This window comes from Culex quinquefasciatus, chromosome 3 (genome assembly GCF_015732765.1).
Source record: "Culex quinquefasciatus strain JHB chromosome 3, VPISU_Cqui_1.0_pri_paternal, whole genome shotgun sequence".
In the NCBI taxonomy this organism is placed as follows: Eukaryota; Metazoa; Arthropoda; class Insecta; order Diptera; family Culicidae; genus Culex; species Culex quinquefasciatus.
The window spans coordinates 67569252-67596670 of record NC_051863.1 but is presented as its reverse complement, the minus strand read 5'-3'; the positions used below and the strand labels follow the sequence as shown (position 1 = coordinate 67596670).

The 27419-nt window shown below is 37.7% G+C and overlaps 1 protein-coding gene and 1 long non-coding RNA gene across 2 annotated transcripts in view; one reads left to right on the top strand and one right to left on the bottom strand.

The window, feature by feature from the left end:
• The first annotated feature begins 1607 nt into the window (after nucleotides 1-1607).
• The window catches only part of LOC6044302, a 133407-nt gene continuing 107595 nt past the window's right edge, over nucleotides 1608-27419 (top strand). The window contains 3 exon segments of the mRNA XM_038263085.1: nucleotides 1608-2765; nucleotides 6859-7205; nucleotides 11851-12451. Coding sequence (XP_038119013.1) covers nucleotides 7143-7205; nucleotides 11851-12451 — 664 coding nt within the window. The 5' untranslated portion in view covers nucleotides 1608-2765; nucleotides 6859-7142.
• On the bottom strand, nucleotides 14847-17005 carry LOC119769695. Its single transcript, XR_005278489.1, has 4 exons — nucleotides 16552-17005; nucleotides 16275-16489; nucleotides 15414-16210; nucleotides 14847-15344 (listed from the first exon to the last, which is right to left on the bottom strand). It is a non-coding gene; the product is annotated as an uncharacterized LOC119769695 (long non-coding RNA).

The following is a 27419-nucleotide window of genomic DNA, read 5'->3' as shown; positions in this document are numbered from 1 at the left end:
GGGAAATTTAATGTACTTTTCGAATCTACATTGTCCCAGAAGGGTCATTTTTCATTTAGAACAAAATTTTTCATTTTAAAATTTCGTGTTTTTCTAACTTTGCAGGGTTATTTTTAGAGTGTAACAATGTTCTACAAAGTTGTAGAGCAGACAATTACAAAAATTTTGATATATAGACATAAGGGGTTTGCTTATAAACATCACAAGTTATCGCGATTTTACGAAAAAAAGTTTTGAAAAAGTTACTTTTTGCGTTTCTCTTTGTTTCGTCGTACGTGTCTGTCGCGAGTGACCATGAACGGCCATGATCGATGACGACCAACTTTTTCAAAACTTTTTTTCGTAAAATCGCGATAACTCGTGATGTTTATAAGCAAACCCCTTATGTCTATATATCAAAATTTTTGTAATTGTCTGCTCTACAACTTTGTAGAACATTGTTACACTCTAAAAAATAACCCTGCAAAGTTAGAAAAACACGAAATTTTAAAATGAAAAATTTTGTTCTAAATGAAAAATGACCCTTCTGGGACAATGTAGATTCGAAAAGTACATTAAATTTCCCATAAAATGACATGTTCCAAAATTTTTACAGTCGAGTAACGGAAAATGGGAGAATTTTAAAACTTTTTAGTGTTTTTTCGATGAAAATACGTTTTTCGGAATTCTGAGTACGCCATCAAATTGGGCGTCTAATTTTACATAAAAGTCCCTTTGACACCAGATTTCTATCTCATCACCGTTTCAGGCTGCAAATTTTTGAAAACACCTCTTTTTCGCATGTTCAAAATGGAAGGGTCGTACCGCCCCTCCGTCACGAGATATCAAAAACGGACCTCGGATTCGTGATCAGGGACAAAAGTTACCCCTTAGGACAAAGTTTCACGCAAATCGAAGAGGGGTCGGGGCAACTGCTGTGTGAGTTGGCGGAGAATTACCCAAAACTAAAAACTAAAAACTAAAAACTAAAAACTAAAAACTAAAAACTAAAAACTAAAAACTAAAAACTAAAAACTAAAAACTAAAAACTAAAAACTAAAAACTAAAACTAAAAACTAAAAACTAAAAACTAAAAACTAAAAACTAAAAACTAAAAACTAAAAACTAAAAACTAAAAACTAAAAACTAAAAACTAAAAACTAAAAACTAAAAACTAAAAACTAAAAACTAAAAACTAAAAACTAAAAACTAAAAACTAAAAACTAAAAACTAAAAACTAAAAACTAAAAACTAAAAACTAAAAACTAAAAACTAAAAACTAAAAACTAAAAACTAAAAACTAAAAACTAAAAACTAAAAACTAAAAACTAAAAACTAAAAACTAAAAACTAAAAACTAAAAACTAAAAACTAAAAACTAAAAACTAAAAAAAACTAAAAGCAGCACTTCTAACCTAATTTTAGTCCTACTTTTGATGTAATAAACCCATTGTCACCTAAAGGTTTACTCCACCTCACAGACCAGACTACCATGAAAGAACCTCATTCACCCAAAAACTCCACTCCACAACTGTTTACCGCACGGCGCTTACACTTCCAAAATTCCTCACCGGGTAGGCCGACCAGGTTCCCGGCTGCCGTCGTTTTGTTTGTCAGTTCACCCGGAGATCTTGGCCAGTTCAAACGTACTTTCGAGCATTCCTCAAGCGCGCGCGGTTGCGGAATTCCCAAGTGAAGAGTTCGGGGGAGGGAACCTGTGCCAGTGTCTAGGATACGGTGGCCTGCTGTTTGGTGGGCCATCGAGTGCATTGACACACCTAGCTACCAACGGATTGCCACGGGTGGTCTGTTCCGTCGTAACCCGCGGCGTGGATTAAGTTCTGGTACAGTGGGACCTCGGTCGTGCGACACTTTGCAATCGGCGGAACTGTCAGTTGTCATCAGTGATGACAATGCTGCGCGCTGTACGGGATCCGTTGAAACGTCGAAACGCGTTGTCCAACTACCGGGGTTGCACTGTGAGCAGAAATTCTTGTACATCGTTGGCATAGGGTTGGCCAACGGGTTCTTGTGTGATCGATTAAAGTTTTCCTTTCCCGCGAACGGAATTTCCTCGAGTGCTGCAACTCTGTGAAGTGTCTTTCGCAAGCCCGTCGAAGATCATCATACGAGAAGTGAAACGAAGATGCATTGATCCCTCGCGAGGGAGTCATCTTTCAAGATGATGCATCTTGGCGGGATCATCAACCCGCGATCGACGGCGCCGCCGTCAACAGCTGTGTTGTCAGCGGTGGTCCAAAACCCGTCGAAATCGGCCTAAAAATAGTCCCAAAACATGGCCCGCTTGGATGTTGTGTTCGTTGCGGGTGTTGGCGGAAAACCAAGAAGAAGAAACCCATTGAAGAAGTGTTGAAAATGTGGAAGAAAAATCTGTTTTTCGAAAATAAAACAAAGTTCAACGTAAAAAAAATTAAAGTTGATGGATGTACTTCCATCACTCTCCGTTACATGGTCACGAGCGCCGGGAGTTCGGCGTGACCAGCGGCGGTGACGATCTGCGTTCAAGTTCTAAAAACAGTCGCCAGAGGTGGGGGCGAATTCTGGTTGAGCGGCATCAGTTTTAAAGTGCATTATTGGATGCTTCCGGCGTGGCGGTATTAGAATTTGTAAAGAGTGACCAAAGTGACAAACTGGGGGACGCCGGGTCTGTTTTGGTCTCGTCTGTTTGTGACGGGGGCAAATTAATGGGTATCAAAGTTCAGGTGTGACCGAACGATTTTGTTTCATCAGAAGTTGATATGGTTGTGAAAGAGTTTCCTGGAAGTGGTGAGACGAGTAATGTAGTGACCGTGAAATAGTCGTTATAAGTCCTATACTGCCGTTCTACGCATAATTGTCCCATGTTCAAAAAAGTGCAACTGAGAAAAACGCGAGTGAAATTTTTCGACGGATTTTTGTGTTTCTACGCATAATTGTCCCGTGGGTTCCTATTCGCCCTATGTGTCCCTTATCGCCCTGTTAACAGTTTATCACCCTTATTTGTGATTCTCTTGCTATACAACAGGTAAACAAGACATAATGCTTCGTAAAACTAATGATTCCGTGTAAGAAAATACTTGGTGGGACAATTATGCGTAGAAGTTAAACGATGGGACAAACAGACTTGGTATTGTTTTTAATGGGTTTTCGAACAAAGTACCAGATTTTATGTGTTTTTTTTTAAGTACACGTCAAACTAAACTTAAAAATGTCATAAAGTCAAAATCGTCCAAAACTGACATGGGACAATTATGCGTAGAACGGCAGTATATTGAAAGGCGAAAAGTCAAATTTTAACCACACTAATGTGCAATCATTTGAATTGAAAAAAAAAAACAATAATAAATTTCAATCCCCAAATTGTGAAACAAAAAGTACCACAAAATGCTTTATTCATTTTCACAATAAGGCCGCTGCAAATATTTTTCAAAGTTTTGCAACGGCCTTACACAAAAAAAAGTTGAGTTTTTTGAGGTTACAACATTTTTGTTGGTTGAATATTACCTTTTGCCTTTCTTACTAAAGAAAGGTATAGGTTTTACTTTATGGCTGGACATCATTTTCATCTTCGTGAATATTACAATTCAGCATGAATTTTAATCGGAAAAATCGTCAAAAAATCACACTGCATCGATTTTCGACATTGCATTTTTGAGCTCTACAACCTCCCAAATTTTCACCAAGTTTCATTATATGGTTCTGGAGTTAGAGCTGTTTGATTAACCTATCATAAGAAAAAAAATACCTAAGAAAAGGTAAAAGCCAACATTTTTCATTTTTAATTTTGTCCAAAATTTCTTTCTACATTCATATTTCAGACCATGAGTGAGCATCTGAAACAAATTTGATATCTATCGACAATCCCGTTCTTCGTAAATATGACGATTCAGCATGCATTTTAATCGGAAAAATCGCTAAAAAATCACAATGCATCGATTTTCGACGCTTCGTCGCCACGTCGATAAGTTGTCAAGTTGAGCTTCGAATACTGTCGCGAGAATGCTGGCGCATATATTTTGTGGCTCGAGATATACTCGTTTGTAGTAGCTTGTCTACCGATGTTTCCTACATCTAAGACATCGTAGGTTTTCGTAGGTTTTCGGTTTTGCCCTGTCCGTTTTTGCATAACTGTCCAATGTTTATGCAAAAGCTCTTGTGACATAGGACATTTATCCTGCTAAAATCAAATTATTTCCCATGTGCTCCTAAAATGGTCTAAAAGTAGACTTCATTTTTCGTGATTTCGTAAGTTTATATAACAGAGTACATTGGATTCCAATAGGAGCTTTCTAAGCTTTTCATCGTTTATATCGTTTTCAATGCTCGCGACGCCAATGGCTATCTACCTAAGGTTCTCACGGTTGAGTGTGTAGTGGTGCGGTTGTAAAAATAGCTTTCTCTGACTCTCTCACTTTCATAGAAGCTGAATGGCTCATACGCTGGGTTCATGCCACGAGTGAGTGCCAGACACGAAACCGAACCGACGAGCCGACGCGGGCTCGTACCGAAACTAGAAAATTAAAGCCGTGGTGTGCGTTATCACTGGCGCATGGGAAGTTTGCTATGCTCGCATTTATTTCATTAAGAATATGTACGATTAAAAATATTCTTTCGATGAAAATTGCGTTTTTAATGAAAAACATATCATTTACAATACTTTGCTTTCACCATAAGATTTTTTGTATAATTTCACTTTCTTTTGTGCTGACGTTATTAATAAATATAGTCGAAGTTGTGAATTGAAAGAAGTTCTACCATTGTTATAATCTTTTGTAAGAAAGGCTCTATCTCACCCCAGGTGGGATTAAATCGGGGTTTCTAAAAATATACAACGAATTTAACTTAAAAAATGTTTAACAAAATTAAATAAGGAGCCATGGTTTCAACATTTTAATGAAAAAGGGGTTTTAAAATGCATTGCACATCTGTCCAGTTGTTTCGAAATCATTAGTTTCCAAAATATCTCAGTAATGAGGAAAATTTTATTTATTGCAAAAAAAAAGTTTTCGCGTTGCTGTATATTGGAATTTTACAAGAATTCTAAACATTTTTTAAGAGCCCAAACATCCTAAATATGATCATCAATGCAGAAAAATGCATTTCAGATTGTTTTCTGTTGACTAGACCTTTATTTTCATGGAAATTTTGAAGTTTTTTGAGTTTTTTTTTGCTACCTGATTTTTTTGACCAATTTTGAAGGAGGGCAACATAAACATTGAAAAATATTTGCAACGGCCTTATCAAAAATATGCATAAAACTTTAAAGGTCAATAAAATAAATGTGTCATTAAAATATTTAATAAATTTCTTTTTTTTTTCAAAACTAGGTCAAATTCCGTTATTAATGATCACAACTTATCCAACGAAAAAGGATACAAAAACTTTTCACCCTCAAAGTAAATGCCGTGAAAAACAATTCTGTTCAATGTATTTACAATAAAGAAATGTAATAGCAAAACGACGCAACAACACCATGGACACCGCCAACGCGCGGTTCCCCGACCAAAACATCAACAACAAAAACGAAAAAACGGTAAATGCCCCAACACTAATCATGATGATGCCATATCTTTGCACAGGTTGCTGGAAATTTACATTGGGGATGTGTTGGAAAAGGATGACACTTTAATTTTTTTCAGAGTTTTACTATTTTATGTTTTAAGTATTCTTAGTTTAGTTTCAAAGAATATTAAGACATTTTTTGGAAAGATTTTTGTAAAGATTTAAATTGAAGCTGATTAAATTTTGATATGAATTCATGTTTATTTTTAAAATTGTTTTCTAACAATTAAAGGATGGTACATTTTTTCAAAACAGAGCATCCCTGCCAGTAAAAGGCAAAAGACATAAAACGATTAGTCGGGCCCTAATCGAGCGGGGCTAAATTGATGTATGATAGCTATCAATTCTAGTGCAACATAGTCTGTGAAATCAATCCAGCGAGTGACGGTGAGTGCGCACCGACGGCACGTGCACGAAGAAGCTCCTCAAGTGTGAAATGGAAATTGAACGATTTTTTTTCTGAAAGGCTGATTTACAGACAATCTGTTAGTCGATCGATTTAGGTTGAATAGTTGAATAGTAGTAATCTTTAAAAAATAGTTCAACATGAAAAAAGTTACTAAATCTTGCAAATTATATCTAACAATCTCGAAGGGATAAACTTAAATTGAATTTGGTGTTGCACAAATGATCACTCCTCACGCGAACTGCGAAAAAACTTTCCTCATTAAGAGGTGTTGCTTTCCCTGCCTGGAGGACAACACCTGAGAATCATTGGAAAATCCCCGATCGAAATCGCTTCCTCGAAACGTTCTTGAAATTTACCACCCACCCAATCGAACCACCCGACACAGTTGGGCAAGTTCATCAACCACCAGAAAAATTTACGACACGCGATTTGGCGCAAATTTGCCCTTTTTGGTGAAGGATTTTTTCTCCCAGGGTGAAAAATAAAGTGCAGCACTTGTGTGCAGTTCAGCATAGAAAAAAAAACCGCCCGGCGATGTTGACCTACTTTGCAGAATGTTTGTGCCCTCTTCACCGCTGAGGGGCTGTAAAAATCCAATAAACATTGGCGGGGGTGTTGCCTGCGTTACCAATTACGATCACGGGGGTCCATTGATTAAACAACCAATTACTCCTCCACCCACATTGGGGAAGAAGTTAAAAGTTCGCGAGTTGCAGCCCTGGCATTTCTGGAGGGTGATGGAATTTGGGAATGCAAATAACATAACTTTCCCCTAATTTTGAACTAAACTCATCAAAATATATTTTCAATCGACTTTCAGGAAATTCTTTCAATAATAAACCAAATCAAATTTGTTTTTATAAACGAAATTTGACTACTGAATACAAAGTGTTTTGGGCACATCTAAAGTTTATTACAGGTTATGGTGCGACAGTGACAAGTCACGGAATATGGAATACGGTGTGAATACCCTCTACAAAGTGTGAAAAGCCTGTTACCAAAGAAGAAAATCAGTGTAAATTTGTTGGAAATGTGTGCAGTTAGAAATGAAAAATATGATGGAGTTTTCAGTCTAGAAAAGTGCATTTAACAAATTAAGTCAATATAAAAATATGTGAAAATGTTTGTTCTGTGAAGCTGCGACAATCAAGTAAAGTTTGTTAAAAAAGTAGTTTTGAGAAAAATAAATCAAGATGAAGCGAAACGATACTCGAGAAGGAAATTCTACGGCGACGACCGTGTACAGAATTTTGCAGGTGAGTTTAAAAACGCTAATTTAAAATAAACCCCCTTCCATCCAAACTTTATTTTTAAAAATGTGTATTTGCCATATTAACGAGATTAGTTTGAGATCATTTCCTGCCCAAAACAAGAATTTTACAGGTACTTTTTATTTTACCCTCTCCGTTATCAATGAAATTTTCTAGACATGTTATTCTAGGCTTATATAAACACACAATATGTCAGTTGCACTCGAGAATGACATTTGAGAAGGGTGAAAATTATTAAAATATTGCTTTTTTTCGTAATGTAAATATTGCGTTTTCTCGAAGCCGTTGCATCATACCTAGTGGTCACAGACAAACTTGTAGGAAATTTGTCAGGCTTCCTGAAAAAATACACTCAATTTTTATGAGATTTTTTGATTTTAAAGTGAGTACACGGTTTATTTTCGTTCAAAAAATTTGTGAATATATCCTAAAATATTGCAAAAAACATCACGAAAAATGTTTACAACACCGAACTCCATGGTCACCATGGACAGCGGTTTAAAAAAAATGTAAAAAACAGAGAATTTGGCAATTTTTTGTGGAAAGCTCGTCCAATCTCCTCACAGCAAACTAACTTCCAGGGCTGTGGAGTCGGAGTCGGAGTCGGAGCCGGAGTCGGTGGAGTCGGGTCTTTTTGGGAAGCCTGGAGTCGGAGTCGGAGTCGGAGTCGTAAAAACTCGAACAGCTGGAGTCGGAGTCGGAGCCGGAGTCGACTAAATTTTATTAGCTGGAGTCGGAGTCGGAGCCGAAAATTTCTGAATACCCGGAGTTGGAGTCGGAGTCGGAGTTATCTTAAATTCAACAAAAAATATTTTTATTTTTTAGTATTTGCTTTAAAACAGATTAATTTACAAAACTTCTTATATTTTAATTTTTTTTTTCAAGTTGCATGCGTTGCGATGCCATTTTTATTTTTTTAGAGATCATTAAATGATAACCTGTTAATTAGCTCTTACCCAAGCATGTAGTATTATCATAACTCAAAAAATAAATTAATAAAAACAATATTGGTTTTGAAGTCAGAAATGTTAAATTGTTTTTGACTGCATCCTTTTGCCAATATTTATGAACCCTTTTATCTCAAATTTGACCAAATTTAATCTGGTTCATTCTGTAAAAAGTACACACACAGTCATCTTATACCCCGATAGTGAATGTCTTGGTGGTTTTAAGTAAATCAATGTTCAGGAAAAAAGTTACGAGGTACATCAAAAAATATAAATAATAATCACTATTTATGGAAATCGAAAACAAAAAAATCACTGACAGGATAACTCTTCCAACAAATATTGAACGATTATAACAATCTATTACTCGGAACTCAGCATGCCCATTTTGTTTATAACTCTGTACAAAAAATTTAAAGTGTCTCAGAATGTTGATCTTTAGGCAAACTATTTTGATATTGTTGCAAATTATCGTTGAACAAATCTCAGGATTTCATGATAGGACAGGATTTCAAGATAAAAAAATATCCGTGACCTAGAAAATTTTTATCCTGTGGATTTTTGTTTTTTATCCAATTCTAATTTTTTTCATATATTTTCATGGAGGCGCACGTACATTCATAAAGCTTCGTTGTAGGTGAAGATGCCAGAAGTATCGCGCGCCTCCTTTTAAATATATTAAAAAAAATAAAAATTTTAATAAATCCAAAATTCCGAGGTAATACATTTTATAGGTCACGGATATTTGAAAAGAACCCCTTAAGCGTTCTTACCACGAAGATATGTTTAGATACATTGATTTGTAATAAGAAACTTCTTCAGCCTTGACGTAATGTCCATGTACGTCTTAAAAATTTCAATTCAGCTTGAAAAAATAGTTTCGTTTAAAATTGTTATTTAAAAATACAAGGTGACTATGATAGTCACTGTGCTTCTTATAAATGTCAACTTTAAAGTGAGCAAATTGAATGTATATGTTAAATCAATCAATAATGCCAGCTTTCTTTTAATGATCATTAAAAAAATAACAATTTTATATTTTATATTTTAGCTTTTTTTTTTGGCGTTTTTTATTTCTGTTTCAGTAACGTCTAAAACTTGTAAATCTAGAAACTTTTTTCCGGTTTTTTCCACCTAGGGATTTTTTAAATAATCCTATTTATCAATGTTTTCGAAATAATAGTAAACTAACTTTTAAAATTTAAAAGCCAACCATTTTTTGAAAGCTGGAGTCGGAGTCGGAGTCGGAGTCGGCTAGAGTTGGTGAGCCGGAGTCGGAGTCGGTTGGATCTGAAAGCCGGAGCCGGAGTCGGAGTCGGAGTCGGCTAATCCCAGAAAGCCGGAGTCGGAGTCGGAGTTGGAGTCGCTTGAAATATGACCCGACTCCGCAGCCCTGCTAACTTCGCTGACAAATTAGGGGCAAGCGGGGCAAGTGTAACAAGCTAAGGAAATGCTCGTGATAATCCATTAAAAACGTTAAAAAATCTGTCGGATTTTTTTTATAATCATCTTATTCCAGGTCTTGACTAAGACTTTGATATAAAATTGATTTTATTTTTTTTGATTTTCCGTACGTTCTACTCAACTAGTGGGGCAAGACGAATAACCCGTTGGGGCAAGAGGAACAATGTATGAAACAACATGTTTATTTGCTAACAATTGAACAGTTCCCCTATGTGATTGACATGTTGTATTTTTTTTTGACTCTCGCCAGATTGATGTTATGTTTGGGGTGAGCAGACCTGATCTTTTTCTTCGGTACATGCTTTTTGTGTAGGGGAAGGTGGGGCAAGACGACCATATGGGGCAAGAGGAACAATCGCTCCTACGGCCGTAATTTTTACAATTTTGATTATTTCCAGTATGAGGAATTGTTGCTAGCAATGCAATTAGCTGATTCTACTACCACATAACCGCCAAAATGACGTAAACGCCACGGGGCATAAGATTTAATGAAGTTTTTTTCAAAACCTTTGTTTTCTTATAATATTTGGAAAGTACAAAATAAGGCTTAGGGTTCGTTTTAAGGCTCATTTTATCAAAATGCTATTTTTCCTAGATCAGTAGTGTCCCTACAAATGACATGCACCTATTACAAAGTATGATTTAACTTTTGGTTATTTTTGTTGAGAGCTTTTAAAAAATCTTGTTCAGGTGGGGCAAGTGTACCATATGGATTTTTAGTATGGAAAAATTACGAATTGCTGCAAGAACATATTTTATTGGGAAATAAATACATGAAAGTACTTAAGAACTGATAAACAATCGTTAAAAAAAATTGATCATACAAAGTATAGTGATATTACTAAAATTTACTATTTATCATCGAAGTAGTATTTTTTTTCGTAAAAGCGATAAAACTTTTAGTAAAATATTATTATTTAATCTAAAAATGAAGAAACCATTCAAATACATTCTAATCTGATGTATCTAAGTGATAACAGTTCAATTGTTAGCAAATTAACATGTTTTTTCATGCATTGTTCCTCTTGCCCCAACGGGTTGTTCGTCTTGCCCCACTAGTTGAGTAGAACGTACGGAAAATCAAAATTTTAAAATCAATTTTTCACATTAAAAAACAGGATTTTTTAAAAACTTGTTTTAACAAAGTCTTAGTCAAGACCTAGAATAAGATGATTATAATAAAATCCGACAGATTTTTTAACTTTTTAATGGGTTATAACGAGCATTTCCTTAGCTTGTTACACTTGCCCCACTTTCCCCTACTCATTTTCCTATACGATGTTACATGCTTTTGCTCACAAAAGTGATGTGCAAGCTTTTGCATGCGATTTTACACAGATTTTTTTTACTGTGTACAAAATTGGTGTCAAAAGGACTTTTGTATAAAATTGTAAATTGTAAAAACGAATTTTTCATTAAAAAAACTTGAAAAATAGTTTTAAAATCGCTGCCCGTAACGCAACTGTCAAAAATCGTGAGACATGTCATTTTATGTGAAATTTAATGTTCTTTTCGAATATAAAAGAACCCAAAAGGGTCATTTTTTCATTTATATCAAAAATCGAATCAGTCGAATTGATTGATTAGGGATCGAAAATCGAAGAGGAGTCGGAGCAACTTTTTCCGATTTCGGAGAATTATCCATTTTCCACTTTTTTAACTTTGCTAAAAGTTTTCATTAATGGGTATTAACTGGTTTTATTTGGCTTGCTCGAGGGTTTTTAAAATGACATTATATAGATTTAAAAAAAACCCCACACAAACACACTAATAGGATAATACTTCAAAATTAAATAATAACAAAATTTTCCAAAAAACTGGGCTAAAGTTTCTCAAACGAGGAGAATGATTTAGCAGCAGATGATTCTTGTTCAAATAACTTTATAAGTTCCTTAAATCAATCTTATCATGATGAGGCCATCGAACTACTAGAAACTCAATGGACCAGCTAATTTGCCATGATTCTATTTGCAAATTATAAAGACATTCCAAGACAAGCACCATAAGGGCAATCAAACCATCTGCGCTCACTCTCGGGTGTTTATGGAGCATGACGGTGTTCTTTAGTACTTACTCAACTCGAGCACAAACTACTCAAGAGGTGCTTCACAATAGACTCGAGTTGTTTGCTTTATCATAGCCATCATAATTTATTCTGAATGGTTTGAGCTCTTTTTCCAGATGTTCACCTCTTTCTTTCTTAATTTCCTAATTTCCAGAGTCCGGCCCCGATCTGCATGTTCTACTTTGCTCACCCGTTCGGAATTTCCTCCCCGGCCACGGTGTCCACTTCGAGTAAATCCGTGACCACTACCCAGCAGCCACCACCGGCTCCGGTGGCCACCACAAAGTCGGAACAGAACCGAAAACCGGTTCCCCTTCCGGCGCCCAAGTACCCAGAACAGCGGCAACCTTCGAAGACGGAAATTGTCCGCCAACGGCCGGACACCCGGGATGGTGGTGGCGGCGGAGGTGGAACCAACGCTCCCGTTGGCCAGAAGAAAACCAACGGAATGACCGCGGTGAGACCGGAAAAGGTGGTGCCCCCTCCGAAAGTCACCACTCCGGGACCTAAACCCGGTGAAAATCGGGGCAAACTGAAGCGGTCCAAACATTGCACCAACGTGTCGTCGTCGGTGGCCGATCCGACGGCGAAGGCCCCAGAGCCGCTGACGGTCAAACCGCACGCCAAAACGAAGAAACGGTCCAACGTGATCGAAATGGACCACCGGCAGACGCACCTGACGCCGTGGCCCAGCACCATCTGGAATCGGGACTTTTTGATTCCGCCGCTGCTGCAGGTGCTGGCGAAGCAGCATGGTAAGTGAAAGTTTTTGGAATCTTACACGCATCCAGGACTATAACAAGTAAAAATCCTCAATTTGACCAAATAATCAAATTCAACAATTTGACTCAATTCTGAGGGAAGATTAAGCAGCATTGCATTAGGGTGATCCATTTAGCAAAAAGATAAGCAAATCGTTCTGAACATTTCAAGCAAAACAATGTAAACGGGACTAATATGAAGCGTTAACAAACAGTTTTTTTTCCTTTGGGCTGACAGGCTAAGACCGCGGTTGGTCCATCTCGCCAACAAACAGTTTATCCTGCTTGAAGTTGAATTCCCAAAATCTTTTTTTCTTTTAAAAGACGCAATAATTTTTGAAGAAATATTTGTTTAGGTAGGAATGTCAAGCAAACACATTTTTTTGCATATTTTTAATGTAAAAGTTAAATTTTCAATCAAATGTACCTCCTTAACGAAACATCACAGATAATCGAGCGTAAAGTAAACCCTTCATGCAGTTTATTGCAGTTCATATTTATTCAAAGTAATAAAACAAGAATAGCTTCAACTACCAAATATTTTCGCCTTGTACAACTCGTTATCACCGAGCAAAACAAACATGAACTCATTGTTGCGCAAATACTTCCGCCAAAATTTATTATCCACAACATTACCGCAAAAGCCGGTCTCAAAATATCTCGCCCGACCACGAGATTACAATTTCGTGCTACTCTACGACCATACAGTCATAATTAACAGTGACAACGGGTTGAACATCATGGATTTGGGGACATTTCAAATTTCCTGAGGCTGCAGATTCGATGCAAAAATGCATTCCATCGCGTGCTGCACTTGAAATGCATCCTCGACAATAACGATGTGGCCTCATAAATCGACCAACGACACTCGTCAGGAAGAACGCGGTGTGTACACAAACAATTGCATGATGCAGATAAAAGTGCTGATATCGTGCACTATTTTGTTGCCAGTTGTCAAACTGCGCTAAACGATTGTGGCAGAGAAAAATGAACTTCTTGTCAGCTGATATCCTTGGGAGATGGTTGTCCCTTAACCATTAGGCTGTTAAAAATATTGTTGTTTTTGGTGCTTTGATGTGTGCGATATTTTCGATCAAACTTAACAAAAATGATTGCGTACGCTCCATAACTTGACTCTTTTCTACGATTTTTGTTTTGTTGAAGACTTCAAGTCGATAAGACGACTTTTAATTTCACAGAGAATTACTCACTACCGGAACTCACTCTCAGAGAAAGCATCGGGTCTCTTCAGCAAAAAGAGAATAAGAGCGTGCGCGCGAGTAAAAGAGCGATGTAAACAAATCGATTGAATGGAGTTGACCACCCACAAAGTTAGTCCTACATTCGAAGCCGGTAACTTTTTTTTGTTTTGTGCTAGAACAACTTGTGAAGTGTGGCGTTTGTCATTTCTTTCTGTTTTGCTTTTTTGTAGGTGCTCTCGATACATTCATTAATATTAATTGCTGCCACTGCCACTGTTGGATATATTCTACACAGCATTGCCGGCAATTTGTATTAGGTGATAATCTTGTAGTAACGAATTTTTGAAGCAAATTCGACCTAGATTAAGTGTTCTTTGAATTTCCTTAGGTTTCTTTCTCGAACTGTACTTGAAAATCCATAATTACTCTGTTTGATTGAAAACTTAGCATTGAAATTCTACAACAAACATCTGTGTTTTATTTAAAAACAATTGTTTTGAAAGTCACTGAATAAGAAAAGATAATAACTTAAAGATAAAAAAAAGCAAATAAAGCATGAAAAGCCAATGAGCTTTTATTTTCCGAGTTTCACACTTTTCAGATGAAGGAGCATATTTCGCGTACCTACTTTCTATTATTTTTTAAAGGTGTGGCTTGAACAATTTTGCACGTATGCCAAATAGGGACCATCCATAAACCACGTGGACACTTTTTTGAGAATCTGTTATCCCCCTCCTCCCGCCCCCTTCGTGGACAATTGTCCATACATTTTTTTTTGTATGAGTCTACACAGAGATACCCATTTGTAGATTAAACATTCTGAATTAAGATTTGAATATTTTTCTAAAACAAACATGGCCGACCGGGAATGATGCCTTTCAGAGCCTTAAGTGCTAGGTAGTCATAAACTACTCTAAAATGATTTAGAATTTTAGAATCCAAAATGGCGGAAAAATGAATACTGATCAAATTAAAAAAAATACATTTTTCAATTCAGAAAGCAATCAAATATTCAAATTTGACTAAATTAATGTCGCAGAACCCAAAAATACGTAAAAAATGTTTGGTCATTCAATTATCCAAAGTCACATACACAGCAAAAAATCCGATGGTAAAATCGCATCAAAAAGCATGCACATCACCTTTGTGAAAAAATGCACTTAAAATTACATCCATGAATGTACAGCAAAAAATGTGTAATATTACACAAAGCCTATTTTTTGGACCAGGGATAGATATCGAATTGGTTTTTGCCTAAAAACGTCAAATCAAATATAAACAAACTAAATATTTTTCTCAATCTGATTTATTGCTTATCGAATAATTTTACCTTAGACACTTGTACTTAATGAGTGGCTTGTTACATTTCGATGAATGTGTCCAGAATTTAATCGCAATGAGGTCGTTTGCATAATTGTGAACGAACCTTCAGCGCTTCAATGTTAGCCGGATCATCAACGCTTTCCGGATCTCCGATGCACTTTCAGGCGGTCAGCTTGGGAACTTAGTGCTGTGCCGGATCGATCGGTCAGCTTCCAGAGGGTGTACGGGTTTTTGATAGTTTTGGGCGGCCAGCTCGAACATCCGTTTGCACGGTTTTCCTGTAACCCTGCAGAATTGTGGCTGTTAGAACCTTGCCCGGACGGCAGCAAACAGCACGGAGTTGTCCTCCGGATTTTCGTGCACTGTGTTCGAGAGAAAAAGATAATATTATTATTGTATTTTAAAATCAGAAATTAGAGTAAGTCACTTACTTTAATCATGCTGAATAACTTAGGTTCTATACTGTCCATGAACGGGTTGCTCGGTGGGGGCTTTTGCCCAGAATTAGCCTGCGGTCAGTGTTCCTGTATCCGCAGCCATACAGATATGTGCCCACATTGCGTCGATGATTCACTGCAGCACGAACGGGTCAACACACCCAATTTTCTTTTGCTCCACGCGTGAATCTGGTCCTTGTCTCATTTGAGCAACTGGCCGTCCATCTTGCGGACGATTTGCCGCAGCTGCTCGGCTGGAAAGCTTTCGGGGGAGCAAGGACAGCAAGTGGGCAAAAGCTTGCTTCTGTTCAAACTCGAAGTACTTCTGGATCTGGATGATGATGTAATTGCCGAACACAAACACGCCGTTGCCCGTTTGTTGGATGAACCGAGAGTACGCAGCAGAAGGTAGCGATCCATTCCGGTTGCAGCGCCAACTGCATTTGCAACCGCAGCTGCTGCATATTTCATCAACGAATCAACTTCAAGAACAGCGACTTTTTCGAACTAAACATACCATTCCTAGATATTCACGACCCAAGTGGTTCACCTGTCGGAACATAGTCTCTGCACACGAATCGTCTCGCTACCAGTTTGGAAATCAGCTAGGCGTAAAAGAAATACACAGCGGACTCGCCAAACGGCCACCATTCTCGGTCTCCCGTAACTCCCCGCTTCGATGGATCACTTCCGGACAGCGTTTGCAGCTGCAGCCGTCGTAGCATTGATCACGGCGTGCGTGGATGTTCACGTAAAGTCCAGCGACTGAAGGTGTGCCGGTCATCCGAGTCCTACCCCAATAGAATCCGGTTAAAATATTTTATAACTATTTGTACTATGTATTTAACATATTACCTTTAGCTGCTGGGTGTTCGACGATGCCCACGGAAAAGACACACACCAGAACAGGTGATCGAACCAGCTGCTTTAAACACTCATTAGGTTTCGCGACGTACGCCAAGATCGTGCCCAATTGATTGGTACCATGACCGCGGACAAGTCGTTTTAAGCGAGTAGTCTGGCTATCGTTCGAATCGTCGTACAAATATTTCAGCGCGGTCAAATGGCACCTGTGACGAAAAACAACTATGATAACAATGTTTCCCTTTTCTTCTTAAACGAATCAACTTACCTTGCTTCCGTGATAGAATCGATAGCGCTGAAGTCAGCTCATCGCCTGAGTTGCTTCGACTCTTGGCGAGGGCGTTGAAGGAACCGTTATTATTGATCGCCGAGGTTGACCTGGTGGTACGGTAACATGACTGACGGTTTCTGCAGGCTCCAACACCACGGGGACATCTTAAACGGAAGCTCTTGGCCACGGAATTCGCACAATTTCGTCGCTTCAAACTGAAAATTACTTTTGTTTTGTTTTAATTTGTCGCGGATGGAGGAAAACTTTGACAGCAACTTTGAGGCAACACGCATATGCGATATTGAATGAGAATGTCGTTAATATTACACAATTTGAGTGTAATAGGTGTTAGGCAAAAATGCGAAGAGGAGTTCTATCAGAACTGTGTAAAATTACATTAAATTAACTACACAACCCTTATTTACACGCAGGCATTTTACTACATTTTTTGCTGTGTACAAACCTTCGGATAATCGATCTTCGGATCATAGACTAATAAAATACTACTCACTGGGCTCTGAACCATGACTCAACCTTTTTATGACCCCTCGGTACGGCCGTTTCACTGTCAAACATGACAGATCAAAATGTCAAGAACTGGCTCCACTGTCGATTTTCTGACGTTTCTTTTTTTGTTTTTGTTTTGATTCGTTAATCTAAACAAACACACACATTCGCACAGGAGAAGGCCATGAACGTTCGGTTTCACCCCAAGTCACCAATGGAACGTATGTCCATCGGTTCCGGGTTGGTCAGCAGCTGCCGCATCTGGTCATGTAATGTCGACTACCAAGGAATGAAGCCAGCGAGTAAGTAAAAAAGTAAATCTTTCCCAGTTCCTGAGGGGAACACCCTTGAAGAGTATCGGGGCCGGCATTTACAAAGCGGATTCAGTGGCAGTTTCATTCTCAACTTAATGTTAACATGTTAGGGTTAATGTTAACATTCCATAGGTCGCCTCCCTAAGGTGTCGTGATAAGGTCCAGTTTGTGACGATACACTACCTTCCCTTTACTAAGCAATCGATTCCAGAAGGGAAAAGATCACCAGTTGTGTTGGTCCGAGCCGGGATTTGAACCCCGATCTACCGCTTACGAGGCGGAAGCGTTACCACTGGGCTACGTGGTTCGGTCTTATTATGGCATTCTTAGCTTTCCGGAAAGCCCGCGATGGCGTTAGAGAGACAACTTCCGGGACCGGTTCTGAGGATTCATGTACCGAAATGGCGCACGTGACTTGTCGGTGGAATCGAATCGAGTTTCATCGATCGATGCCTAGGAAGTATTCAGCCGTCCCATAACGCAGACCCTCCTGCAAGGCGTCATCCGATAGGTGGCCAGGTGACCATTTCCAAGCAATTGTCAATCATTGAGAAATGATTACTCCATCGTACAATTAGTAGTAGTAGTAGCTCCAAATAGTTAATTCCCCCAAATTTTGACCCTTTTCCCTTGGCGAGTTGGGCTGCCCTCGCCATTTTCATTCAGAAATCGGCGCCGCTGACGTGGACACTTGAGGGGAGAAGGATTGGCAAATGTCCACGCATTATTCCTTGGATGGCCCACCTCTTACCCATACACAGTTTTTATAGCATGGAAGGTTTACGAGCAGATATCTTTCGATAATTCGTCGTTCGTGTTTTGAGAGTGTCCTGTAATCTTGACTCTACTTCCGTGTATGCCCATCCATTTCTCTCGTGTCCTATCTCAAGGCGCTCTAACAAATCCTGTGTCGAGTCATTTTATCAATCAGATTGCAGTATTTTTATCCATTTAGGGTATTGGAACCATTTGCTATTCCACGCACATATGAGCCCATAGGGTTAAACCGCGCCCAGATTCGCGTTACTTTTGAATAAATTTATCATATGCGGCCCAAAGTGATCCCATGCGATGTGGACCGATAATGAAGATGGCCGACCGTCATAACGTGCTCTTCGTCACAGTACCATCGTGGGTCACTTCTACTCCAACGGCCGTTGCCGTACACACTCCTTGCAGCTCCGTTTAAACTCGTTTATGTTGCTCGTCATCTTTGCTGCCTCTGGAAGCTGGTTGTATAGTTTAAAACCTTTGTAAAACAACGAGTTCTGTGTACAAGCCTTCCTCCAAATCTGCAACCTGAGATCGTCAGATCCTCTAGTGTCGTGCTCATGGATATCCCTTCCGCGTACCATGGCCTCCGTCAAGTATTGTGCTGCCATCCTTTCCTTCACCCGAAAAACAAAAACAAGTGTGTTGTATTCGATCCGTTGCTTCACCGACATCCACTGCAAACATTCGAGCATGCTCCGTCTTGGTGTCAGTCGATCACATCTAAGGATGAGCCGCATGATTTTGCTCTGGAGAACTTGCATCCTCTTCATTTGCCGTTGTGTTGCCAAGAACATGATCGATGAGCAGTAGTCGAAGTGCGGCGCGATCAGCGAGTTGTACAACTGAACCTTTGTCTCTGCAGTCAAGTAACGATTAATCCTACACAAAACGCCAAACTTTCGTGCTGCTTTCCGAATAGTGTAATCGATGTGTTCGTTGAAATTCAGCTTTTCATCCAGCATGACTCCGTCATCGTCATCGTTTCATCGTCTCGACACGCTCCACGATTCCTCCATCCATCTGTACGCTCCTTCTGCAATCCTTGGTCTGCCGTGTCGTCACCAACATGCACTTTGTCTTCGTAATGTTCAGCTGCAGTTTTTTCCACTTTAACCATTCTGAGAACCTGCTCAGCTCTTCGTTCATTATATCAAAACACTCATCGAAGCTGTCACCAACAACAAATAGTACCGTGTCATCAGCGAACAGGTTTACCTGTACTCTCTTCAGCGCCTGTTTGGCTGGATTTTCATGGATCATGCAACGACATCGTAAGCACGAGCATCGAAATTTTTACGATGCTCTTGGATGGCGTTATGACTTAGCTATGACTCAAACCTAAATAACGGGCAGACCGCCATTTTTCCCGCAAGCGTTTCAAGAAGGAACGGTAGAAAATGGGAGAGAAACGCTTGGGGAAACGTCAACACAAAGCAACACGTGCACGGAAAAACCAAAGATAAAAATTTAGACAAATGCAGGAGAACTTTTAATTTAGAACCATTCAAAATTTATTTCCGGATAGAACAAAATAATATTAATATTAACAATGTTTGGCAGCATTTAGAAGAGCACAACAAAAAAATTCAGAAATTCAGAAATTCAGAAATTCAGAAATTCAGAAATTCAGAAATTCAGAAATTCAGAAATTCAGAAATTCAGAAATTCAGAAATTCAGAAATTCAGAAATTCAGAAATTCAGAAATTCAGAAATTCAGAAATTTAGAAATTTAGAAATTCTGAAATTCTGAAATTCTGAAATTCTGAAATTCTGAATTTCTTAAATTATGAAATTAAGAAATTCTGAAAATATGAAATGAAGAAATTTAGAAATTCTGAAATTCTTTCTTAATTTCTGAATTTCTGAATTTCTGAATTTCTTAATTTCTTAATTTCTTAATTTCTTAATTTCTTAATTTCTTAATTTCTTAATTTTTAATTTCTTAATTTCTTTATTTCTTTATTTCTTTATTTCTTTATTTCTTTATTTCTTTATTTCTTTATTTCTTTATTTCTTTATTTCTTTATTTCTTTATTTCTTTATTTCTTTATTTCTTTATTTCTTTATTTCTTTATTTCTTTATTTCTTTATTTCTTTATTTCTTTATTTCTTTATTTCTTCATTTCTTAATTTCTTTATTTCTTAATTTCTTTATTTCTTAATTTCTTTATTTCTTTATTTCTTTATTTCTTCATTTCTTTATTTCTTTATTTCTTTATTTTTTTTTTATTTCTTTATTTCTTTATTTCTTTATTTCTTTTTTTCTTCATTTCTTTATTTCTTTATTTCTTTATATCTTTATTTCTTTATTTCTTTATTTCTTTATTTCTTTATTTCTTTATTTCTTTATTTCTTTATTTCTTTATTTCTTTATTTCTTTATTTCTTTATTTCTTTATTTCTTTATTTCTTTATTTCTTTATTTCTTTATTTCTTTAATTCTTTATTTCTTTATTTCTTTATTTCTTTATTTCTTTATTTCTTTATTTCTTTATTTCTTTATTTCTTTATTTCTTTATTTCTTTATTTCTTTATTTCTTTATTTCTTTATTTCTTTATTTCTTTATTTCTTTATTTCTTTATTTCTTTATTTCTTTATTTCTTTATTTCTTTATTTCTTCATTTCTTTATTTCTTTATTTCTTTATTTCTTTATTTCTTTACTTCTTTATTACTTTATTTCTTTATTTCTTTATTTTTTTTTCTTTACTTGCTTTTCTTCTTAATTTCTCCCACTCTTCTAACCTTCAACCAGAATTATGATGCAATTATCAAATATTTATTCCTTAAAAATAAATATGAAAAAAAATCTATTTTTTCCATGTTTTCAACTTTCCGTGCATGGTAAACCGTACACACTTTGATCTAGCGTACTGTTTAAAAATGTTCTATGTTTATGGGAAACACTCGTATCATAGGTGGCAATCAACATTTTCCTTGAATGACATACATTTCATGCTGTGAAATAAAATCAAAATTCTTTCTTGTTATTTGAAAACGTAAAAACCCACTTTAAAATAATTTGAGGTAGCCTATCGCCTCTTTTCAAAACTTTGTCGACATCAACATCAGCCGATTCCATTGTTGCCATTTTGGCATCGGAAAAATCTCATGTGTTTGCCACAAAACGCTTGAAACGCTTGCCTGCTTGAAATATTCACGGAAATATTTCACAGCGTTATTTGGTTTGTGTCCATGGTGTCGCGGCAGCAATATGGCTGACAGGACAGGCATCGAACTACGATGCACTGACATTTTAGCAAAGCATGGTAGTGACTATGCTTTCGATGTCGGTCATCTTACGATGCTCGTGCATCGAAAATCAAAAGTCGGAAAATCACATTTTCGGGGCTTTCCGGCAATTAGTATTTGTTTTTATTGTTCGTACTTCCATGAACAATCAATCTAAACTATTTTACCACTTAACTTGGTCGAAAAATATGAGTTTTCGACCAAATTTGACCACGAGCATCGAAAGCCACTTTCGATGTCGGTCATCGAAAAATCCATGAAAATCCACCCTTTGATGTCGTTTATGTAGAGGATAAATAATAGTGGCCCTAGCACGCTTCCTTGTGGAACTCCAAGATCCACTGCTGTTTCCGCTGAGACTGCGTCGTTGTACCTCGTGACCTGCTTCCGGTTTTCTAGGTAACTGCTGAACCATTTCAAGACCGTTCCACGAATCCCGCTTTTCTTCAGCACACGTTTAGTCCGGTCAATGGTCTCGAAGGCCCGCTTCAAATCTACGAAGACTGACAGAACAATATTTCCTTTTTCAATGCACTGTTTCCACTTCAGCAACAGGAGATTCAGCGCCGACTCGCACGAGTGATGTTTTCGAAAACCAGATTGCTCTTTCAGCAGCACGCCAGTTTGATCAATGAACGCCGCCAGTTGTTTCTTCACGATCGTCTCCATTACCTTCTCATACAGCGGCAGCATGTTGATAGGTCTATGGCAGGGGTGCTCAAAGTTCTTGGGAGCCGGGCCAAGTTTGAAGCTCAAATAAGCTTGCGGGCCAAATTTACAAAAATGGTTATTAAAGAAATTGAATTACGTTATTTTAATTTAAAATATTTAACTTCTGTTAATTTAAAAAAAGTCAATTCAAAATAATAGAAACCACAAAATAACGGTTCTATGTCGGTATTGTTGATTTTAATGTTTCAGGTATTTGAATAAAAAAAAGTTCTTATCTGAATGTACTTGTGCTTTCAAAAAAATAATCATAGTTTTGTTTTTATATTTAGAAAATGGTGACATTACTTGTTGAACAATTTATCTAAAGGCGTAATTTTATCTATAAGTTAAGTATGGCTAATAAAAAATCGTTGAGAGCAAGAATTTCAACCATTTCAACATATATTTCATCGAAAATTCACTAAAATTCAAATTATTTTTATAAACCCAAACATGCTCAAATGATTCTAAATGCAAAGGAATGCATATTCAATTAATTTCAGCTGATTGCACTTAAATTTCATTTTTTTAATGTTTTGAAGTTTTTTGAAAATATATTATTGCTCCTGATTTTTCTTGCCAATTTTTTGATAATGGGGGAGGGATGAGAGGGGGAGAGCTTTGTAAAATATTTGCAACAAACTTGATCCTCCGATTTCCACATTTAGTCTGCCTGAATAAGTTGAAAGTCAATCAGATTCGTTATCTGATTGTGATGAGTTCGAATCCCGAAGATAGTGCAATGTAAGTTTGAGGGTCAGTTTATAAAAGGACCATTATGACTTGCAAATTAATAAAGAAAACATATTTTTTTGCAACTATTACAGAATTCTACCTAAGTCAAACATAAACGTTTTTTAAAAATTTCCAAAAATGTTTGATGAAGGTTTTGATGATATTTACTAGTTTCACTCACATTAAAACGTGTGAAATTGATTTAATTATAAATTTTTTAGAACAAATTATTTGTATCCTACACAGAAAAAAAAATGTGAATTTACTCGAAACGGAAAAAAATGAATCACTTGTAAACTCAAATGATGTAAACTTGAGATTCGACGTAAACGGTTGAATCAAACGTAAAATCATGTTTTTACGTATAATTTTTCGCAAATTTACATCAAATTGCATTTAAATTTAAATGTTTAATGACGTGCAAAAGTGTTACATCATAAATGATGTTACATTCGGAAATATTTTTTTGTGTGTAAAGTGGGGATCAAAGTATTGATAAATCATATTTTTTTAATTAACGAAAAATAAAAAAGATTAGGATATAAAAGTTTAAATAAACCTTAATTTTGAAAAAGTATAAAATCACTTTACAAGTGGTCAACGGGCCATTTTACATGATCATTCGAAACGGGTCCGCGGGCCACAAAATATCACCTCGCGGGCCACGTTTGGCCCGCGGGCCATACTTTGGTCACCCCTGGTCTATGGTCTTCAGGTTTTTTGGATTTTGGAATTTTCGAAATTGGAATTACCAAGGTCTTTTTCCATGCGTCCGGGAATTCACCTCGTAACAGCGATTTGTTGACGATGTCCAGCAAGTCCACAGCAACAACGTCCAAAGCGTCCACCATTACCCATTTCGTGACGTTTTCAACACCAGCGCAGTCCTTCAGTGATCGTACCGTTTCCTTAAGCTTGCTAAGTGTTATTGGGTGAAACTCGCTCAACAGCTCCTCCGGTTCCGTCCCTCCTTCTTCAGGCGTAAACGTCGTTGTTGGGATCCCTGCATTTATCTCTTCCACACTCCGTACAAAGAAATTATTGAGAAGCCTTGCCGTTTCCGCATCTCCCCGTGGCTTTCCAAACCCGATTTCCATCGGCGGCTGTCCGCCTGGCTGGATCAGCGATTTCATATATTTTATACAAAAAAGACTCCCCTACTACCCGGAATTCGGTGCTTTCCCAATATACTCTGCGAACACATTGACCAAAAGCTTCATTTCTTATCCAGAGTTATATTTTCTAATCTAATCTAATCTAATCAGACCCTAGCGCAGCCAATCTTTCGAAGGGATCCTGGAAAGTGCCTTAGGTTAGATGACGCCTAGCACTCTTCTTGTCATTTATTAACATTTGTAGTGCGCCATTGCATCGGAATGCATTGAAACATCACAAGCGTTAAAGCGGCCAGGCCTACTGCGTAAAACCGTATCGCAGAGATGACTCGTAATTGGGTTGAGTTTGAGCACTGAGTGTTCGAACAACAACACAATTCTGAATCGACAGGGGAGAAAGAAGCGTGGGGACACACCACCATACGCTCCGAGATTTGGTTGTATTCGTTGGGAGCACCATGCTAAGAAGATTTGGTACTCCGGAACCCTCTGGGATGGGACATTGTATTTCCACGAATGCCCTGGACTCTATTTGCCGTGATTATAGCGCCACAACTCGCTCTCTGTAACAGTATTCCTAATTCCAGTCCAAGCTCACCAAGTCGTCATGGCCTAGTGGTTAGCATTTTTGCTTACCAATCCAAATGACGGAGGATCGAACCCCGCCTCGAGCTCGTTCAGCTAATTCCGGCACAGCTGCAATTTTCGGTGTACAGAGAACGCCACACTGTTTAATCATTTTCTGGCATACATTCAATTTTGAAGTCAAAAACCAGTCATTGAATTGGAAAAATAAAATTATTTTTCAAATATTATTTTTTTGAATTGTGTGCACCTACGTCGAAGACCAAGATTATTTACATTTTGCTCTTTGGTCTGACAGTCTTGGTCTGACAGATTTATCATGGATTTTGCGTGATTACCAAAATAAAAAAAAATAGATGCGCGCTCAAAGCAGCACAAAACAAAATCGAAAGAAACCCCCATAAAAATTTGACAGTTCTCAAAACCGACGAAATGATAGACTAAATCGGTCCCTACAGAATCGGTCTACAAATTGAATGATTAAATCGGTTTTAGTATTGTTTACAAAGTGGACTTAGCAAAAATTTTGGTTGCAGTTTGTTTTTCAATAAATTTGTTTAGAGAGCAGTTATATTGGGTATGTTTTTCATAAAGTCAATCATTTATTGCATAAGTTTAAGTAGAAAGTGTAGTTTATACTAATCTTGATAAAATCTTACTTCTAAAATTATTTTTTGTAGGTTTTTCTAATTTCTAATAAATTTCTAAGTGCTTCAATACGAAGCGCGAATATAAATAATTCCAAATACTTTTGAAAGATCCGGACAATAGCACATGCGGACAAATAGTTTATGATGACAGCTCTTGTTCCTGCTGCAGGTTTCCGGAACATCCAACATTATTGAAGACAGTCGAAAAATTGAGGTTAGTTTTATATATTTGATTCAAACCCTGATCAGCTACCAATTGGGGGCTACACGGGGTGTAAATGTGTTGGAAGAGTCTGCTCTTGTGTACTTGACAGCCGGCTCAATCCGGTCCATCCGGCCAGCCGGATTCTTCCAGAACGCCGTTTAAATCCATCGATCAATCAATCGATTTTGTCAGTTGCAGTCGGCCGATTTAGTCAGCCGATTAGTCGGTCGATCCCTGTGTTAAGCTCCCATAAGAGTCGGTGAAACAAACGGCCGATTAGTCGGTAGATTTAGTCGGTCGATTCAACAGACTGAAACCGACTAAATCGTTGAGAACGTCGGCTCGAATTTCTATGGGGAAGTGCTGCCAAGCAAATCTGTCATACGGGGGGCGAGCCGATGCGGTCAAAAGTGGTTCACGCGGTTCACAGCACATGAGTCATATTTTTAAAAAAAAATTGTTCGAAGTGGTTAGTCTTTTATTAGTCTATGTTCGGATAATTAAAACTTACGATAATCGAGGCTTCGGATAATCGAGTCTGGAAATAAACGTTAGTTTTCATTCTTTAAAAATTTAACACTCCAACTTCACCCTTTCCCAAAGTTCCCAACCAAACAGCTGTTCCTCACACTTTTTCTCACGTGGTAACTCACTCTCTCTGTTTCCAACCAACTCGCTCTCTTCAGCAAAAAAATCTCTCTCTCTCTCTCTCTCTTTGTTCAACGGCGGCCTCGCTGAAGAAGACGAGCAACCGCGCGCGAGAGCGCACGACGGCGAGACGTCGTCGCGACGCAACGAGTGCCATACCAAGACTTTAGTACCGCCGGACTGGCTGAGAGAGATTTAGTAGCAGCGATAAGCCTGCCCTAGTCGATGCGATTTTCCTCCGCCCGATTACGGACGGGAGGGCTCAGTCAACGTTTGGCTGCAAACCGGTGCAAACGGGGATCGTCTTTTGGTTGAGGAATAAAGTTGAACGATTTTCAAATTTGAGCGCGGCACTAGTTTGTCCTTAGTCGGACGCTCCAATTAGTCACAGTGTTTAAGGGGGGCGAGTAATAACAACACGTTGCACACGTGCAAAATCGTGCGCCACCTCGTGTGGAAGACTAATGAGTAAAGTTTCAAGGATTGAAGATTAGTCGCGAATGAGTGGTGAGAATCCCATCGTTACGTGTGGGGGTCTTCCCGTTGACGGTGTCGCCTCATCCCTCGAAAGTGTGTGTTTGTGTGCGGTGATCAATTATTGAGAGCGAAAGTCCTTGGATCGTCAATGAAATATTCAACTCTGAGTTTCGCTTCGAAGAGGAAAAAGGAGGGAGTTCTGTTTGTGTGATGTCGGTGTTCGCATGTTAGTTTCGCGGTACACTGAGTTTGTGGATCTGAACGTGTGAGAAGGAGTAGTCGTTGTTAGCAGAGCAACAAGAAGCAACAAGAAGAAAACAAAAACACAGAGCCAAAAGCGAAACTAATATGGGCAGAGGAGCAGCAGTTTTAGAGTGGTGAAGGAATTCGGAGCAGCAGCAGTTTCGCGCCTTGTATCAAGTAAAGGGGACCGATTCTTTGGGAAAACGGTTTGAGAAGTGTTGGCTTTTTTGTTTGTTATTGACTGAATCGGCTGATCATTTTAACTATAAATGAAGCTATATTTGGAGTGAATCCTGTGCTAAAACATGGATTTAAAACATATGTAGTTCAAATTCCGAGAACAATTTTGAAAGTTTTGAAACTAAAACTATCACAATGATTCTTATGCGTTATAACAGTCAAACTACTGTAAAAGAATGCAAAACTTCAATAAATGAACATATTTTGGACGTACTTTCCGATATTTCGATTCGATTAATCATGTTTTTTTTTTCAAACATAATTTAGATTTTTTAAATTTTTTGCCATTTAATTTTTTGGAAGAATTTGAAGAAGGCGGGAAAAATTTCGATTCACAGCAATATTTTAATTTTGTGTACCGTAAAATAGTTTTTTTCTCAATTTTTATAAAAAAATACTTTTTAATCAAA